Source organism: Notamacropus eugenii, chromosome 5, assembly GCF_028372415.1.
Source record: "Notamacropus eugenii isolate mMacEug1 chromosome 5, mMacEug1.pri_v2, whole genome shotgun sequence".
Taxonomy (NCBI): Eukaryota; Metazoa; Chordata; class Mammalia; order Diprotodontia; family Macropodidae; genus Notamacropus; species Notamacropus eugenii.
In genome coordinates, this window is record NC_092876.1 from 382,688,553 (window position 1) to 382,707,023 (window position 18,471).

The window sequence follows — 18,471 nt, forward strand, 5'->3', positions numbered from 1 at the left end:
TGTTTACCTGTGAATGACTTAGCTATTCTCAGCAGTGTAATGATCCAAGACAACTCTGAAGGACTTATCATGAAAAATGCTGTCCATCTCCAGAGAAAGAACTGATGGAATCTGTATATATATCAAAGCGTGCTTTTTTTACGTTATTTTCCTTGGGGTTTTATTTTGGTCTGTTTTTTTTCTTTTACAACATGATTAATATGGAAATATGTTTTGCATGATTACACCTGTATAAATAAACCATATCAAAGTGCTTTCCTTCTCATTGAGGGGTGCAGGGAAGGAGGGAGAGAATTTGGAACTTAGTTTTGAAAACAAATGTTGAAATTTGTTTCAATACATGTAAAGTATTTGGAGGACAAAAAAATATTAAGTTAAAAAAAGACTTAAAATATCAGTTCATTTTTATCCTCACAAGAACTTTTGAAATGAAGTGCTATTATTATCCCTCTGTGACATGATTCCCATTTTACAGAAGAGGATACTGAGATATATAGAGGTTGTTGCTGGTTCAGAGTCATACAACTATTAAGTGTGTGAGGCTTGATTTGAACTTTGGTTTTCCTGGCTCCTGGTCCAACACTTTATCCAGTGTAACACCTCTTTGCCAAAAGTCATAGTGAATCAACATTAAACATTAAAGCAGCAATAATAAAAAACTACTTGGTATGGGCTAAGAAATAGAGAGGTAGATCAGTGGAATATGTTAGGTACACAAGATACAGTAGTCAATGATTATAGAAGTCTACTGTTTGATAAACCTAAGGACCCCAGCTTTTGGGATAAGAACTCGCTGTTTGACAAAACTGCTGAGAAAACTGGACAATAGTGAGGTGGAAACTGGGCATAGACCCATGCCTGTCACTGGACATAATAAATTCCAAATGGATACATGATCTAAGTACAAAGATTGATACTACAAACAAATTAAGGGAGCAAGGGAAAGTATTTTTGTCAGATTAATAGAGAATGGAGAAATTTATAACCAAACAAGAGATAGAGAACATTATGAAGTGCAAAATGGATAATTTTGATTACATTAAATTGAAAAGTTTTTGCACAAACAAAGCCAATCCAACCAAGATTAGGAGGGAAGCAGAAAACTGGGAAAGAATTTTTGCAACTACTGTCTGTGATAAAGGCCTCATTTCTAAAATTTATGGAGAACTGAGTCAAATTTACAAGAATACAAGTCATTCCCCAATTGACAAATGGTCAAAGGATATGAACAGTCAGTTTTCAGAGGAAGAAATTAAAGCTTTGTATAGTAATATGAAAAAATGCTCTAAATCACTTGATTAGAGAAATGCAAATCAAAACAACTCTTGGGTACCACATCATACCTATCAGATTGGCTAACATGATAAAACAGGAACATAATAAATGTTGGAGAAAGTGTGGGATAGTTGGAACACTAATTCATTATTGGTGGAGCTATGAGCTGATCCAGTCATTCTGGAGAGCAATTTGGAGCTATACCCAACGTGCAACAAAAATGTGCACACTCTTTGACCCAGCAATATCACTTCTGGGACTGTATCCCAAAGAAATCATAGAAATGCAAAAGGCTCACACATGTACAAAAATATTTATAGCAACTCCCTTTGTGGTGGCCAAGAAATGGAGATCAGGGGGATGCTTATCAATTGTGGAATGGCTAAACAAGTTGTGGTATATGAATATAATGAAATACTTTTGTGCTATAAGAAAAGATGAACAGGAAGACTTCAGAGAGGCCTGGAAATACTTATGTGAACCAATGATGAGTGAAAGGAGCAGAACCAGGAGAACATTGTACAGAGCAACAACCACAGTGTGTGGCGAATTTTTTTTGGTACACTTAGCCCTTCGCAGCAACGCAAGGACCTAAAACATTCCCAAAGGACTCTTGAGGCAAGATGCCATTAACATCCAGAGAAAGAACTGTGGAATTGGAGCACATAATGAAGCATAATATTTTCATTTGTGTTATATTTTGGGTTTTTTTGAGTTTTTCTCAAGGATTCTCCCATTCATTTTAATTCTTCTATGGAACATGACTAATGTGAAAATTAGTTTAATAAGAATGTATGTGTAGAACCCATATAAGATTTGCATGTCATCTCAGGGAGGGAGTGGGGAAGGAGGGGGAGTAAATCTAAGACTTATGGATATGATTGTAGAAAACTGAAAAGAAATGAATTAATAAAACTTTTAAAAAAAATACTTTTTCTCCAAGAATGTAACATTCTATAGTCTCATTAATTACCCCATTTTTGGATACTTTCCCAGCCAATCACTTGACTTTTGAGCTCTTTGTTAAATGGAGGGTTTACTACCAGATGTTTTAGAGGTTTAGGGAGCTGTTTTCAGAGTTATGTCTAGGGACCTGTAAGTTCTTAGTTCCTCCAAAGTGGTATAATCAACAGAGAGATGTTTACTCCTCTCCTTGCCTATGCTCATCTGTGAGCAACCACAAGCTCTCTTTTCTGCTTTAGAACTCTGAGAAGGATTCTCTCTCCATAGCTGCCACAGCTCTGCCAAACTAGCAGTCCTCACCCCATTACAAATATTCAGGACTGGGACCCAGATCAGAGAGCTCAATTGCCCCAACGTCTATAGGCCTAGAATTACAGAAGCAGCCTCTGCAGCAGCACTGGCTGCCACTGCCCTGGAACTGTGGCTGGTGCTGGGACTGGGCTGTACCAAGTTTCCCTCTAACCCAGGTGAGAGACCTTTCTCACTGACCTTTGAAGCTATCTTTGACATTTGTGGGTTAGGAGTCTGGAAACTGCAGCGGCTGCCAGTAATTCAGTGCCCTGAGGACTGCTCCCCTGTGTTAGAGCAGCCCACACTGGGCTGTGCTCTGCTCTAAGCTCAGCTCAATAGAACCCTTGCTGTCAGTCTTCCAGATTGTCTTGGGTTGGAAATCTGTTTCACTCTGTAATTTTGTGGCTTCAGCTGCTCTACAATATGTTACTCATTTTTTACAGGCATTTCACAGGTATTTTGAGGGGCTTGGGAGGGAACTCAAGTAAGTCCCTCCTACTGTACCATTGTTGCTCCACCTCAAAGCACCTTTTTGTGAGACTTTGCCAGAATTTCGACGATTCACCACAGTTTGAAGGGCATGATCAGATTTCACCAGATGTGACATAATTCATGACATGTAGGTGTACCTGAATCCTATGAAGCCATACCAAGGGCTTTGAGTACAGGTGGGATAATGGATTGTATCTATTGCCCAAGAAACAGTCAAGCTAAGTTTAGAAAAATTGGACTAAAAGAGAAAACCTTTTTTGTTAGTCCCCTGAAACTCATGAAGACCATGTGCTAAGGCATAAAGGGATTGCAGTATGCATCAGTGAAGAGTGTACTCACATTAGTAAAATCAAGATATATTTTATGGTGTTGTGGCATGATATTTATAACATCATAGAAGTATCCATTTCAAACAGGAACCAACCTCAGAGGCCCTTGATTCCAACTCCCTCATTTACAGATTGAGGAACTGAGGGAAAGAAAGTTTACCTGACATACCTAGGTTCACACCATTAGTAAACCAGGATTGGAATCCAGGTCTTCAGGACTCTATCCAGTGCTCTATCCATTTTTCCACCCTTGTCTCTGTCTCTGTCTCTTTTTAGGATCTGAACAATACTTCCTTTAAAAAAGCTTTTATCAGCATATTCTGTTAAAGATCAAATAAAATAATATTTTAAAGCACTTAGCACAGTACCTGGTACATAATGAGCTCTGAAAAAAAATGTTTCTTTCTTTTCCTTTGTCTTAAAAAGACCTGGATTTCCAAATATATCTCTCCTCTTTGTCTTGTGCAGAGACTTATCCTTTTTATCAGAGAATGAATAAGGGAGAAAAGCAGTTGAGCAAAGGCAATCCACATCTCAGTGGAATCTGACACCATATGTACGATAGTATTTTTGGAAAATCATTCTTTCCCTTTGACCTGTGGATGATTCAGTTATTTCTGAAAAAGCTAGGTGGTACAGTGCATAGAGGATTGGGACTGGAAGCAGGAAGGCCTAAGTTCCTTCCTATTGGACATTAGTCACTACTTGTAAAAGTGGCTAGCACAGTGTTTGGTACATAGTGGCTACAATCTAAATATGAGCAATTATGTATTATCGTTCAGCTTCCCAGGAGAACTAGAAAAAAACTATTTTTCAGACAAAAGTGTGCATTTTATGGCTTTGTTTTCAGGAGGGTTGTGAAAGGATGTTTAGCAATAGAGCTCATTTTACCAGCATGCAGTATCCTTAGAAGCATAAGGTCAGGTGGAAGGCACAGACAGAGACACAACATCTTTCAGGCATCACAACCACACTGCCCCTCTCCCCATGTGTATTTAGCACTTTGCCTGCCCACCACAGGGTTCATAATATGTCCTCTCTGAACAAACGTGTCTGGGGGTTCACATTCTGTTTGTGTATGGAAGATATTTGGGGGGGCATGGTTGTTTGTGTGAGGAGTTTGGATCTGTATAATTTTTTAATTTTCATTTTATTTGGCTTCTCCCAAAAGCAGAAGCCTCATCTTCAAGGACTATTAAGTTCCCAATACAAAAGGGCAGTTAGGAGGGAGGTAGTTGTCATTTCCCTGACAGGTGTCTTGTCCTGTCTTGTCTGATCTCTGGGCTCCCTTTGGGTCCTAACATACCATAGTACCTGTAGGAATTTTCCTTTATCTTCCTCTGTGTTCCCTGTTTTGATGGAGATATTCAGTCCCTGACAATTTCTGAATAGCTACTATGGTCCTGACCTGGGTGGGGGGGGAACTTTTGGCCTCAAGACCACCTCTGAACTTCCAAATCCTCACATATGGTCTTCTGACTAAATCCAAACTACAGAGAACAAATCCCCTTAATCAAAGGATTTATTTGGTGAAACTTGGACTCTGTCAAAAGGCCCCATTAGGGGCTCAAGGAGGACAAAGGTGGCCTCCAGGCTGCAGGTTCCTCACCCCTGCTTCACACACTGTGTTAAGTGCTCAGCATAAAGATGGTATAAACCCCAGAGCCAAAAAGCTTAAAATTAAATGGCAGGAATGAAGTATCCTTAACTCCAAGCAGCAACCATAAAGACACATTAATATGGCACATGCAATACCTGAGGCATACTCAGTCTTCTTGCACACTCTTATTTGTCATTCTTTACAATGAGGTACATAACATCACTTATACAGAATGACTTATCTTCTCTCCTCATTCTTTTCTTAATGTTCATCTTTGTGTTTGGGTAAAGACATTTCTAACATTAAACATCCATTTCTGTCATGTCTTTTTCCCTTCCCATTCTGATGTCTATTTCTCCTTGCTTTGGATTTATTTCATTCCAATTTTCAATGGTGGAAGCATGTAACTGAGTCAAACACAGAGAATTCGTTCTATTCCTCTTATATTGGCTAGGATGATTTGAACTTTCTGATTTTTTCTTCTACCATCTAGAATTCCCAGAGTATGGAAAGAAATCCCGGATGACTTCCTACGTTTTGTGTTGTTTTGCTTTTTTTCCCTGACTTCTTACTAAAATAACTAACTAACGCCCTGTATTTCCAAGGCAGCATTTGCATCATTGGTGGTGACTGTGAATATACCAGTGTAGTTCTCTACCACCAAGTATAAAAGACTCTCCATATAGAAGGCAGAAGAAAAACATTTATTTAAACACCAGAAAGTCAAATCTGAGAACAAGAAAGCAAAATCCATCATCTGGAATTCCCAGAGTGTGGAAAGAAATCCCCAATGATTACCTGTGTTTTGTGTAGTTTTGCTTTTTTTCTGGCCTAGCTTCTTATTAAATACCTAATGCCCTATATGACCAATACAATATTCACAGCACTGGTGGTGACTATGAATATGCCATTGTAGTTCTCTACCACCAAGTATAAAAGACTCTCCATGTAGAAGGCAGAAGACAAACATTTATTTAAACACCAGAAAGTCAAATCTGAGAACAAGAAAGCAAAATCCATCATGGTGACCAAGAAATTAATAAACATGATCACAGCAGGAGGCAAAGCCATTCTCAAACCTTCCCTCTCTCTGCCAGAGCCTTCTCACTCTCAACTGTCACACTGTGTCAGTTGGCCTGAGTTCTATCCCCTCTGACCTCACCCCACTCACTCACTTCCTCCCAAGTTCCACTCCACCCTTCCTGTTCTGCCTCTTCAGCAAACTCTGCCCACCACATGTGACTCAGGTTTCCAGGTGATTTAAGCAGATCATACAGGCCTATTAATTAATGAGGAAGATCGTTCTATTTAAATTACACCCCCTTAGGACATTTATCTTCAAGAGAGAAACAGAACCTGTTGACTAATTAGGGCCACCAATTCTTTTACCTCCTGTTGTACTTCTATCTGAGTATTATTCCGGGGTCATATCTTGTGCACGGAAAGATGTCCTATGGGGTAAGTAGAAGCGTATAGAAGTAAATGCTCATGTTTTCCTGTCACGAGTCCATATTGTTTTTTACCAGTCATCTCACGTGTTGCTATGAAACAATGATCTAATGTAAAGTCTTGTTCCCTCAGAAACCGGATTTTGAAATCCATGTTCACTTGGAAGACAGACTGTGCATTGACCCCAGTTTAGATATAGTGACTCTTTTCATTTCCTTTCAAGTGCACAATGGCTTTCATTGGAAGTAACTGAAAAAATGAGAAAAATGTAGATTTTTGAAATAAAATCTTCATGAAAAAGAAAGGAAGTGGTGAGAAAATGGTCACTTACCTTCAAGATGGACAACTCGGGGGGGGGGGGGTCACCTCATATAATGATTTTTTCATTGAATAACCTTCCCAACTGCCAATGCAATATGTTGCTTACATCACAAAGCCAATGTATTCCTTGGTCTCCATGGTTACAGAAGTGGCCCCAGTTCTCAACTGGAGAGCATTGAAACAGGACCTGTGATGGTTGGTGCATTTGTTAGCTTTGTAAAGAGACATTTTGTTCTACTATTCTTGTAAAAATATTTCTGGAATTTTAGGTAAGTGCTGGTTTCATTCATTTTCTACCCAGAGCATAGACTCAATTCGGATCAGTATTTCTAGAATTTAAATGATGAGCCTTCCCATCCTACACCCAACCTTAATTCTGACTCATTAATGTCTGAGGGCACCTCCTCATTGCAGGCACCTAAGCTCACAAGCCAGAGGTCATCCTCCACATCTCCTTCTTTCAAACCCACACATATCCTTCACAGGACAACAAAGGCTATCCATTTTTACAACCCACAAATCCATGCTATTTGTGCTCTCATTTTTCTCCCCAGCCATAGCAATAGCCCATGTACAGGCCTTCATTGCCTCCACCATGGACTAGATAATACCCTGCTGAGTAGTCCACCTGTCCCAACCATTTCCCTACTGTTCCAGTCACCTGGAGTAAGAGTAATGCATCCTCGATAGCAAAACACATCCAGTCCAGCTCACTTCTCTGACCCAAGACAACTAACTGGCTTCCTCAAAGGACTGGGACAACTTTTCCAAACATTGTTTTGGTATTTAAAGTCCCCATCATCAATTTCTTGTCCAGTAACACCATACTGTGAGGCACTGACAAATCTTATCAGGCCAGCAAGTCATTTTCCACTGAGATCTTGTAAATTCAGAGATAGAAAGGTCCTCAGAGGACCTCCAGTCCATTCTTTTCTCTCTTTATCCAAATAGTATCCTGAGGCTCAGGAAAGTTCAGAAATTTACCTTAGGTCACACAGTCTCCATCACTGTTTCCCAGGCTTCCAAAATATGTCTGCATTTCATTCAGATCAGCACTTAAAAGGTAAAGGGCTGTGCTGTTCCTTCATTTGGGGGGAAATGCTGGATAGTCCAGGATTCATGACATGTTTCAAAGTTTGAGAACGTGAACATGAGTGAAAAAGTTTTGCGGTGTGGTGGTTTTGTTTTGTTTTATGGTACTGTTTCGATGAAGTACATACCCAAAATTTGGAGTTGCTCACACACCTATGCTCTCTCACACAGAAAAGGAAAAGTTTACTATTCTAGTGGGGATAGTCAGACCTAGGACACTTCCTAAACAACTACTATGGTCTAGACCATATGTGGGAAACATTTGGCCTCAAGGCCGCCTGTGGCTTTCCAAATTCTCAAGTCTGGTCTTCTGACAAAATCCAAGCTTCAGAGAACAAATCTCCTGTTTCAAAGAATTTATTTGGTAAAACTTGGTTTCATTCAAAAGGCTGCACTCCTGACTCTAGCAGGACAAAGGTAGCCTCCAGCCTGCATGTTCCTCACCCCTGGTCCAGACATTGTGCTAAGTGCTCAGCATAAGAATGGGACAAATCACAGAGCCAAAGAGCTTCAAATTGAATGGCAGGAATGAAGAACCCTTAACTCAAACAGCAATGATGGAGACACATTAATTTCAAACATGCCATACCAGAGGCATTATCAGTATTCTTGCACACTCTCATTTGTCATTCTTGAGAATGATGTTCATACCATGATCTAATAGTGGATGACTTACCTTCTCTCCTCACTTTTTTCTTAATGTTCATCTTAGAGTTTGGGGAAAGGAATTTCTAACATTAACAGTCCCTTTCTGTCATATCTTTTTCCATTCACATTGTGATATCTATTTCTCTTTGCGTGGATTCATTTTGTTGCAATTTTCAATGTTGGGGCAATCTGAGTCAAACATAGTAAGAGAATTCCTTCTATTTCTCTTAGAATTACTAGAATGATTTGACCCTTCTGATTTTTTCTTTGACAATCTGGATTTCCCAGAGGGTGGAAGGAAATCTTGGATGATTTCCTGTGTTTTGTGTTGTTTTGCTCTCTTGCGCATCTTCTTACTAAAATACCTAATCCCCTTAGGTCATTTATCCTCAAGAGAAAAACAGAACCTGTTTTTTAATTAGGGTCACAGATTCTTTGACCTCCCTGTTATTCTTCTACCTGATTACTATTCCGGGATCATATCTTGTGCTCAGAAAGATATCCTAAGGGGTAAGTAGAAGTGATAGGTCATGTTTTTCCAGCATGGGTCCATGTTATTGTTTTTGGTTTTTGGTTTTGTTTTTTTTTTTTTTACCAATCATCTCATGTGTTACTATGAACCAATGATCTAATGTAAAGCCTCATTCCCTAGAAACCATCTGAGAGGATTTTGAAATTCATGTGCACTTGGAAGACAGATGGTGCATTGGCCCCAGTCTAGATATAGGCACTCTTTTCATTTCTTTCCAAATGTACAATGGCTTTCATTTTAAACAACTGAAAAAAATGAGAAAAATGTAGATTTTGAAATTAAATCCTCATGGAAAAGAAATGGTGAGAAAATGGTCACCACCTTCAACTAGCAGAGAGGGGGGGTCACCTCATATAATGATTTCTTCATTGAGCAACCCTTCGAACCACCAATGCCATGTGTTCCTTACATCCAAAAGCCAATATTTTTCTTTGTCTCCATGGTTACAGAAGTGAGCCCAGTTCTCCAATGGAGAGCATTGGGACAAGACCTGTGATAGTTGGTTGTCTTAGCTTTGATATTCTGTTCAACTGTTCTTATAGAAATATTTCTAGAATTTTATATAAGTTCTGGATTCACTTATTTTCTGCCCAGAGTACAGACTCACTCAGCTCACCATTTCTAGAACTGAACTGATGAGCCTTCTCCTCTTACACCCAACCTTAATTCTGACTCGCATTAATGGCTAAGGACACCAACCCATCCCATGCATCCAAGCTCAGAACCCAGAGGTCATCCTCCACATCTCCTTTCTAACCCACACATATCATTCATGGGCCAGCAAAGGTTGACAAGTTATACCACCCACAAATCCAGGTTATTTGGCCTCTCATTTTTTCTCCTCTACCATAGAAATAGCCTATGTCCAAGCTTTCATTGAATCCACCATGGACTCGGACAGTAACCAACTGAGTGGTCCACCTGTCCTCAACATCTCCCTACTATTCCAGTCACCTGGAGTAAGAGTCACCTTCCTTAAGTCCAGTCTATTCCACTCCTCTCACCCAAGCCAACTGGCTTCCTCAAAGGACTGGGACAACTTTTGTGGACACTTCCTAAACAACTACTATGATCCAGACCATGTGTGGGGAACTTTCCCCATCGTCAATTCCCCATCATCACACCACACTGTGAGTCACTGACAAATCTTTCCAGGCCAGTGAGTCATTTTCCACTGAGCTCTTATAAATTTAGAGTTAGAAAGGTCCTCAGAGGACCTCCAGATCAACTTTCTCTCTTTCTCCAATAGTATCCTGAAGCTCAGGAATGTTCAGAAACTTGTCTTAGGTCACACAATCTCCACTGCTGCTTTCCAGGATTCTCAAATATGGCTGCATTTCATTCAGAATAGAACTCTGGTAAAGGACTGTGTTCTTTCTTCATTTGGGGGAAATGCTGGCTAGTCCAGGATTATGCTACAACAGCCTACTAAGTGGTCTACCTGTACATTACTCTGTTCTCCCTGATGCAGATAACTGGTCTTCTCTCTTTTCTTCACTCAAGGCATTCCATCTCCCATTTCTTTGCCTTCATATTGACTACTCCCCCATTCCCAGAATATGCTGGCTCATTACTTATCTTTCTTCAAGATATAGCTCCCATATCACCTTTAATGGTAAGACTTTATTAATTACCTCAATTGCTAGTGACATTTCCTCCACCACCCCTGCCATTCCTCAACAACCTTGAGTTATAAAGTTGTTTTTCAGTTGAGTCAGACTCTTTATGACCATATTTTTTCATCTTCTTGGCAAGGATACTCAAGTGCTTCGCCATTTCCTTTTCTAGCTCATTTTACAGATGAGAAAATGGAGGCAAACAAGAGTAAGTGACTTTGCCCAGAGTCACAGAGCTAGTAAATGTCTGAGGTCACATTTGAACTCAGGTCTGACTCCAGGCCTGGTGCTCTATCCACTGACTCACTTAGATGTGCCTTAATTAAAATACCTTGTATTTATTTATTCTATACATATTCTTTTCCCATCAAAATGTTAGTCCCTTGTAGATAGAAATTGTTTCATTCTTTGCATTTGTATCCCTAGTGGCTATTACAGTGCTGCTTAATAAATGTCACCTGTCTCCCAAGGAAGTCCAATTCACTTCATAGCAGGCACTCAATAAAGTGTTGTTGTCTGATGGATTGAGAATGGGCAAAATATGGAAGAATCTGTAGATCATTAGGTTGAGGGAACCTGAAATAAAACAAACAGACACTGAGTCTTATCTATATATAAGTTAATGTGTCTTGAGCTAATTTGGCCACAGATTGCTTTGAGGTTTGAAATATATTGAAGAAAGTGGCATGGCATAAGTGGCAACAGTTTGCCATGTAGAGTGTTTGCCATGTTCAGAGTAAGCTCTGCCACTTATGACCCATATAGCAACAGCCAAATCACTTCATCTCTCAATCTCATGTGAACCATCAAGGTTCCAAAACAGACCTTTTAGTTGGGACATTCAGTTATAAAGTGTGTGCCTGAGAAATTGAAGGTTGACTGCTATTCATACTTGAGTCTCCAGTGAATGGAAAACCACTTGTATTACTTAGAAGACTCTACTTAAATGTACTATATTTAAGTGAAAATGAGTTCCCTTGCTTTACAAAGAACCAAGAAGTTAAACTCTCCAAATATTTTAATTAAAGGGAATGAAAATATTTTGTATTTTAATGACTTTAGTCTGTGACCCTTATAGACATCTTCTAGTTTGAAACTATTTTTAGCTGTATTTGAAATTTTATGGAGATGAGTGGTCATAGTGGTGTCATAAGGCACGGTATGTATGAGAGGGAATAATAGCTGAGTCTTATGTGGCTCTTTGATTATTTTAATCATATTCCCCTTGCTCCAGGAAAGTATTTCAACTCATATTTTACTGAAAACCAAAACAATACCCCAAACTGTGCCCATCCATTGCAAGCTCCACCATCTCATGAATTCTATACTTCAAATCACCCTGGTGTTATTCCCGTCCTGTCTTCCTTTGCTCTGGTTTCAGAAGAAGAGATATCACTTCTCCTTGATGATGCATTTGATTTTACTTCCTCTCGTCTCCTCCAGCAACCTGCCTCTTCAAACATCCTTCACCTCCCTAATTTTCAACCTCTTCTTTCTTCATTGACCCCTTTGCTTTACTTGATCCTGCTGGCTCCTGACTCAGGGATTCCTAACCTGAAGTCCATGGACTTTAAAAAAAAAACCTTTATAATTGAATTTTAGTAATAAACCAATTATATTGAGTATGAAATATAAAATGATACATGTTATTTAAAATATTTTACTTGTAAAAAAATTCCATTTTGCAAGTCAGTGTATTTTATGTTATGCATGTAAAGACATTACTCTGAGGAGTCACTAGACTGAGAAAAGGTGCATGACACACATACACATGCACACACAAAAGTCTTTTAAGATCCCCTCTTTGAGACATCATCTTCTATGTCTCTTCCCTCTCCTAGCAAAACTCCTAGAAAAGGGCTGTCTATACTTATTGTCTTCAAATCCTTATTTTCCACTCTTCTTACCTGTTACAATCTGACTTCTATCTCTACCACTTGATAGAAACTATTTTGTTAAGGTCACTGTGGAAATCTGTAATCCTGTGGCCTTTCTTCAGCCTTTGACACCTCCTCTGCCCCCCACCCCCGCCTATAGTTTCTTTATGGGTTCCCTCTTTATTTCCACTTCTAACCCCCAGATCCCTTCAAGGATACACTCAGTCTCTGCTTCCAGGGGCATTTCCTATTTTTCTCAATTGTTGGTGCCCCTCCCCCATCACACTGTATTTATATTTCTTAAAGCCTACATTTATATGATCTACCTCCTCATTAGAATATATGCTCCTTGAGGGTAGGAGCCATCTCCTTTATGTATTTGTAATTCCAACATCTAGTACAATTTCCAGCACCTAGTAGGTGCTTAATGAATGTGTACAGATTAATTGATCATAGAAAGGATCATATACAATCACAGATCTAGAGATAGAAGACAACCTTAGAAACCATCTGTTCCAAACCTCTCTTTTTATAAATGAAGAAAATGATTCCCAAAAAGATTACTTATCTTGTTCAAGGTACATGTGTCAAAAGTGTGAAAAATGTAATTTAAACTGGCTTCCTCCAACACCAGATCCAGTGTTTCTTTAAACAGTACTTTGAAGTAAGGAACAAGGTGACTCTGTGGATAGAGTGCAAGCATGGAGTCAGGAAGACTCATCTTCATGAGTTCAAATCCAGCCTCAGACACCTCAACTGTGTGACCCTGGGCAAGTCACTTAACTGTTAGTCTCGGTTTCCTCATGTATAAAATGGGCTGGAAAAGCAAATAGCAAACCATTCCAGTATCCTTTCCAAGAAAACCAAAATGTGGCCATGAAGAGTCAGACATGACTGAAAAAAATGACTGAACTGCAACAATGTATGGGTATCCTTGTCCATGTTTCATAGATAAGATGCAAAAAAAACCTATGCTCAGACAACTGAATTGACTTGCACAGAATCAAAGAGTTAATAAGTGTTAAGTGCTCGAGGCAGAATTTGAACCCACATTTCTCCTGTCCACACAATCAAAACTTGTTATACACAGGATTCCGGACCCATCTAATGCCACATTGAAGGATGGTCCTGCCCCCTTCCTAGATGAGACTGAAGTAGTTAAAACAATAACAACCACTTATCCATTCTTACCCTCCTTCTAGGGATTATTAGTACCTCATTTAAAAATGCTTGGCCCCACCCAAACTATTCACTGTCACATCACTTTTCTTTCTAAGCCACTATGAATATGTATGTTGTACAACAGTCACCTATGTTTGTTTCCAGGGCAGCAATAAATACCAGATATTTCCTGAGACGACCCAGGCCATGAGCTCCGAACTCAATAGAGGTAACCTTCACTTTTCATTCTTCGCCATAGCCACTATTGGCTGGATCCTCGCCTTAGCTTCCATGGGACAAGTGGACTGGAGGGTGTGGCATGTGGACAATACGACTCCTGTCATCTCCTCTGGCATCGTTTGGGTGGGGATATGGAAAGTATGCTTTCACAGCACCACCCTGCATTCTGCTCAAGGCACATCTGGAAAGATTTGCCACACTTATGGCAGGCACAACTCTTTTCTCCCCCCGGATTTTCGGGCTGTTGAGAAAATCTTTCTGCTTGCTTGCATTCTGGGGGTCATAGGAAAAGTCTGCAGTATAATTGCCCTGAGAAACTTTTACATGGGAGTTGGTCGTAAACCAACAATCTGCAATCCATTCACTATGGCAGGATTTTCATTTTTATCTGCTGGGATCTGCGTCTTAATTTGTGTAATCTGGAATTTTCACTCAGTCTCTCAAAAGAAGACTATAAACTTCCCTGCAACTTTCTATATTCCTCCCAGTCCAAATACACAGGAAAGTGGGAGTGCAGTTGTTGTGGCAATTATATCTGCCATCTTGATGATGCTAAGTGGGGTTTTTTTCCTGTCTTATAAATTTCACATGGATAGCCAAGTCCATCCCATGATCACAGTTGAGGAATGGGCATCAGAATCTGACTTATGAAACTCCTCTCTGTTTTGGCTCTGCAAATATTTGTAGAAGATGAACACTATACAAGGATGGGATGCTGACATGAAAAAAAATTTACCTAGAAACATTGCTAAGTATTCAAAGACTCTTGGCTGAGGCAAAAGTGTTTTTTGTATAAAGTTGTAGACTCTTTTATTATTTTCTGTACTGAGTTCTATTGATCTGTTGCGAAGTTGTAGACTCTTATTTTCTGTACAGAATTTTATTGATTAAAGGACACTTTTGTCAAAAAAAAAAACCCAACAAATTGATCACAGCAGCAGAAAATTGTTTTGACTGGTACTCTGTTTTACTCTGCTTTAAGAATCCAAACTATAAACCAGATAGGCAAAATAGGACGTTCATTTTACAAATATCACATTTAAATTTTACTAAGATCACTTTAACTAGGCTTGTTTCCTCACTTACAGCAGAAATGTGTTCACTGGTTAAAAACCTAATTCATGGTCTCATTCCGTGAAGCACTTCAACCAATCATTGCTGATGCTAAATTAATTGCTAAAGGGGAACTCTCTCCTAAGCACATTGGTTGTGCTTTCTCTTATCCAGAAGAATGGTCTTGGGTACACACCAAAGTACTGTTGGTGGAGCTATGAACTGGCCCAACTATTCTGGAAATCAATTTATGATTATTTGAGAAAAGTATTACATTGTTCATACTCTTTGAGCTCACTGCTGGAAGTCCATGGCAGAAAAAAGAATACACACACACACACATACACACACACACACACACACAACAAAATGCATACAGCACTCTTTGTGGTATCAAAAAATGTAAATAATTAGGAAATAGCTCAACAAATTCTGTCAAAAAAAGGATGATTGTGAAAAATTCTGAGAAACATGGGAAGACGTGTGTGAACCGATGCACTAGGAAGAACAAAGAATCAAGATAACATTTACAATGAATAAAAGAGCATAAATGTTAAGAACATTGAAGAGCAATTTTATTCAGATGAATGGCATGAATGTTCTCGGTCTAGGAAGACTAATAAGGGCATTTATATCCTCCTCAGTAGAGATATGGGAACTACATAAGTGTAAAGTGGTATACACTATTTGTGTGTCAGTGTCTTTGGTTAAACATTCTTATTTGTGCTAATAAGCAGTGGGGAGTGGGGTGGGGAGAAGGGGCTTAATAAAACATTACTACTTTACAAGAAAAGGTAACAGAAAAACAGAAAAAAGGAGCAGTCTTTAAACCGAAAAGGACAGAACAAAATGGTTAGGAGAAAACTGGGACTAAACACAAGTGAGGAGATGATAAGACTTGTTTCCTTTAATGAACAAGTCACCAGGGCTAGATGAACTGCATCTCAAGGAATTCAAACAACCGTCAAGTGTGATTGCTGGTTCTCTAGTGTAAGTTACTTTGAAGAACCAGGATGCAAATGGAGAACTGGCTCAGTAACTAAGTAATGGTGATGAGTAAAATATCTCAATTTTCAAGAAGGCATTCATGGTAACCTCAAGCTCCTGAGTTTATCATTATCTCCTATAAGAACTCTGGGGTGGAAAAAACTCAGGAAAACCCATGGAAAAGGATGTTTTGTGAGAACATAGAAGACAGCAATCATTCTGAGTGGGCATGGACTCATTTTGAAAAAGTCATGCCAGAGTAGTAATCTCATCACCCCCTTCCCTTTTTTGACAAGGTTATTCAATTGGTAGATCAGAAAAATGCTATATACTTATCCCACCCAGATTTTAGCAAAGCACTCAAGAGAGTATCTTACAAAATCTTTATGGATGGCATCAGGAAATGTAGAGAACTGTTTGAGTGACAAGTTTCAAAGAATGTTGATGGATGAAAGGCAGCACAGAGTGCTGGACTTGGAGTCAGGATGACCCGAGTTTAAACTTCACCTCACACCCTTTCCAGCTGTGTGATCCTGATAAGTCACTTAACCACACTCTCCCACAGTTTCATTATCTTCAAAATGGGAGTATTAATAGCACCTATCTTCTTCCAGGATTGTTATGATGACAAAGTGAGACAATATTTGTAAAACACTCTGCAAACCTTAACGTATTACATAATTACTTGTTATCATTTTTTAGGTGAGCAATTGGGGTTTAGTGATTTTCTCAAGGTCATGCAGCCAGTAAATGTCAAGAATCCGAGGCTGTATTTGAACTCAGATGCTCCTGAGTCTAGGACCAGTGCTTTATCCATGGCACCACCTACCTGCCCCTATCATTATTATTATTAATAGATAGCTATCCATCTGAGTGGAGGTCTGTAGGAATAAGCTAGAGATTCTGTTTTCAACTTCAGGTCAATGACATTTCTTCAGTGATTTAGTTAAAAATGAAAACAAAATAAAAGGCTGGAGTGCAATATATTATGCTTCAGCTGACGTAAAAAAACCAGGGGTAGCAATCCTAATCACATACAAAGGCAAAGCAAAAATAAACCTAATGAGAAGAGATAAGGAAGGAAACTATATCCTACTAGAAGGCACCATAGACAATGGAATTACTAATCATATAGGCACCAAGTTGTGAGGTGAAGAGCACTCTGCAAACGGTAGATATGATCTCTGGAGAAAATTGAATGGGGATAGGAAGGAATATGCCTTTTCTCAGTGGTACATGGCACATAAACAAAAACTGACCATGTACTTAAGCATCAAAATCCAGTGCAGAAAGGCAGAGGTAGTTAATATATCCTTTTCAGATCATGATGCGAGAAAAATTCAATGTGATAGAGGACCAATGAAGAGGAAATTAATGACAATAATATAATTAATCACATTCTGCCAGTTTCATTATCTTCAAAATGGGAATATTAATAGCACCTACCTTCTTCTAAGACTGTTATGATGACAAAGTAAGACAATATTTGTAAAACACTCTGGAAACAATAAAGTATTACATAATTACTTGCTATTATTTTTTTTTCAGTAAAGCAATTGAGGTTTAGTGATTTGCTCAAGGTCATGCAACCGGAAAGTGTCAAGAATCTGAGGCTGTGTTTGAACTCAGGTGCTCCTGACTCTAGGACCAATACTTTATCCATGGCACCACCTATCTGCCCTCATTATTATTAATAGATATCAAACTGGATGGAGGTCTCTAGCAATATGTTATAGACTCCATTTTCAACTTCAGATCAATGACATTTCTTCAGTAACTTAGTTGAAAATAAAAAATGAAATGAAAGGCTGGAGTGCAATATATTATGCTTCAGCTGATGTAAAAAAAAGCAGGGATAGCAATCCTAATCTCATACAAAGCAAAAGCAAAAGTCTAATCAAAAGAGATAAGGAAGGAAACCATATCCTGCTAAAAGGCACCATAGACAATGGAATAATATCATTACTCATCATATATGCACCAAGTGGTATAGCATTCACATTCTTAGAGGAGAAGTTAAGGGAATCTACATTATGATTTGTATTGTCATCATCAAGAACAAGAAATATTTACTGAACCCCTTACCATGAGCAGGGCATTAGGGTATTGTGGTGAGCACTCTATCTTAATATTAACAAAGAGATATACAAATCAGAAGAAAAAAAGGTAGATTAGAACTAAAGAGGAAAAAAATTCTTACTGCTACGTGCTTAAGGAAAACTCTAAAAACATTGTTCGATACTTCTGTGACTTCTGTCACCTCTGCTCTATTTTTCATTTAGATGATTCCTCATGAATCACCCAGATTGGAAGGAAAATGGCAACCAGTCCAGTGGCAGCCACCCTTTCCAGCCAACTGGGTGTATATATACATATATACACATATACATACACACACACATATATAAGTATAGATATACAGATATATACATATATATATGTATATAGATATAGATGTATAAATACGCAAACGCACACACAACGGCAGGGTTGCATAACTGCTGATCATTTTCTATCATTCTACCTTCCAGGTCAACTCTACCAA

The 18,471-nt window shown here is 38.9% G+C and overlaps 1 protein-coding gene across 3 annotated transcripts in view; it reads left to right on the forward strand.

Annotated features, from left to right (window-relative positions):
- The window catches only part of LOC140506819 (claudin-34-like), a 92,243-nt gene extending 77,412 nt beyond the window's left edge, over positions 1-14,831 (forward strand). The window contains exons 1-2 of one of the 3 annotated variants that reach the window (XM_072614411.1): positions 5,424-6,408; positions 13,812-14,831. In XM_072614411.1, the coding sequence (XP_072470512.1) occupies positions 6,397-6,408; positions 13,812-14,537 (738 nt within the window). In that variant the 5' untranslated portion in view covers positions 5,424-6,396 and the 3' untranslated portion in view covers positions 14,538-14,831. Of the gene's footprint in view, positions 1-5,423; positions 6,409-6,657; positions 6,990-13,811 lie in introns of those variants that run through there. The other 2 variants (XM_072614412.1, XM_072614414.1) reach the window with 2 other exon arrangements.
- Positions 14,832-18,471: the final 3,640 nt, after the last annotated feature.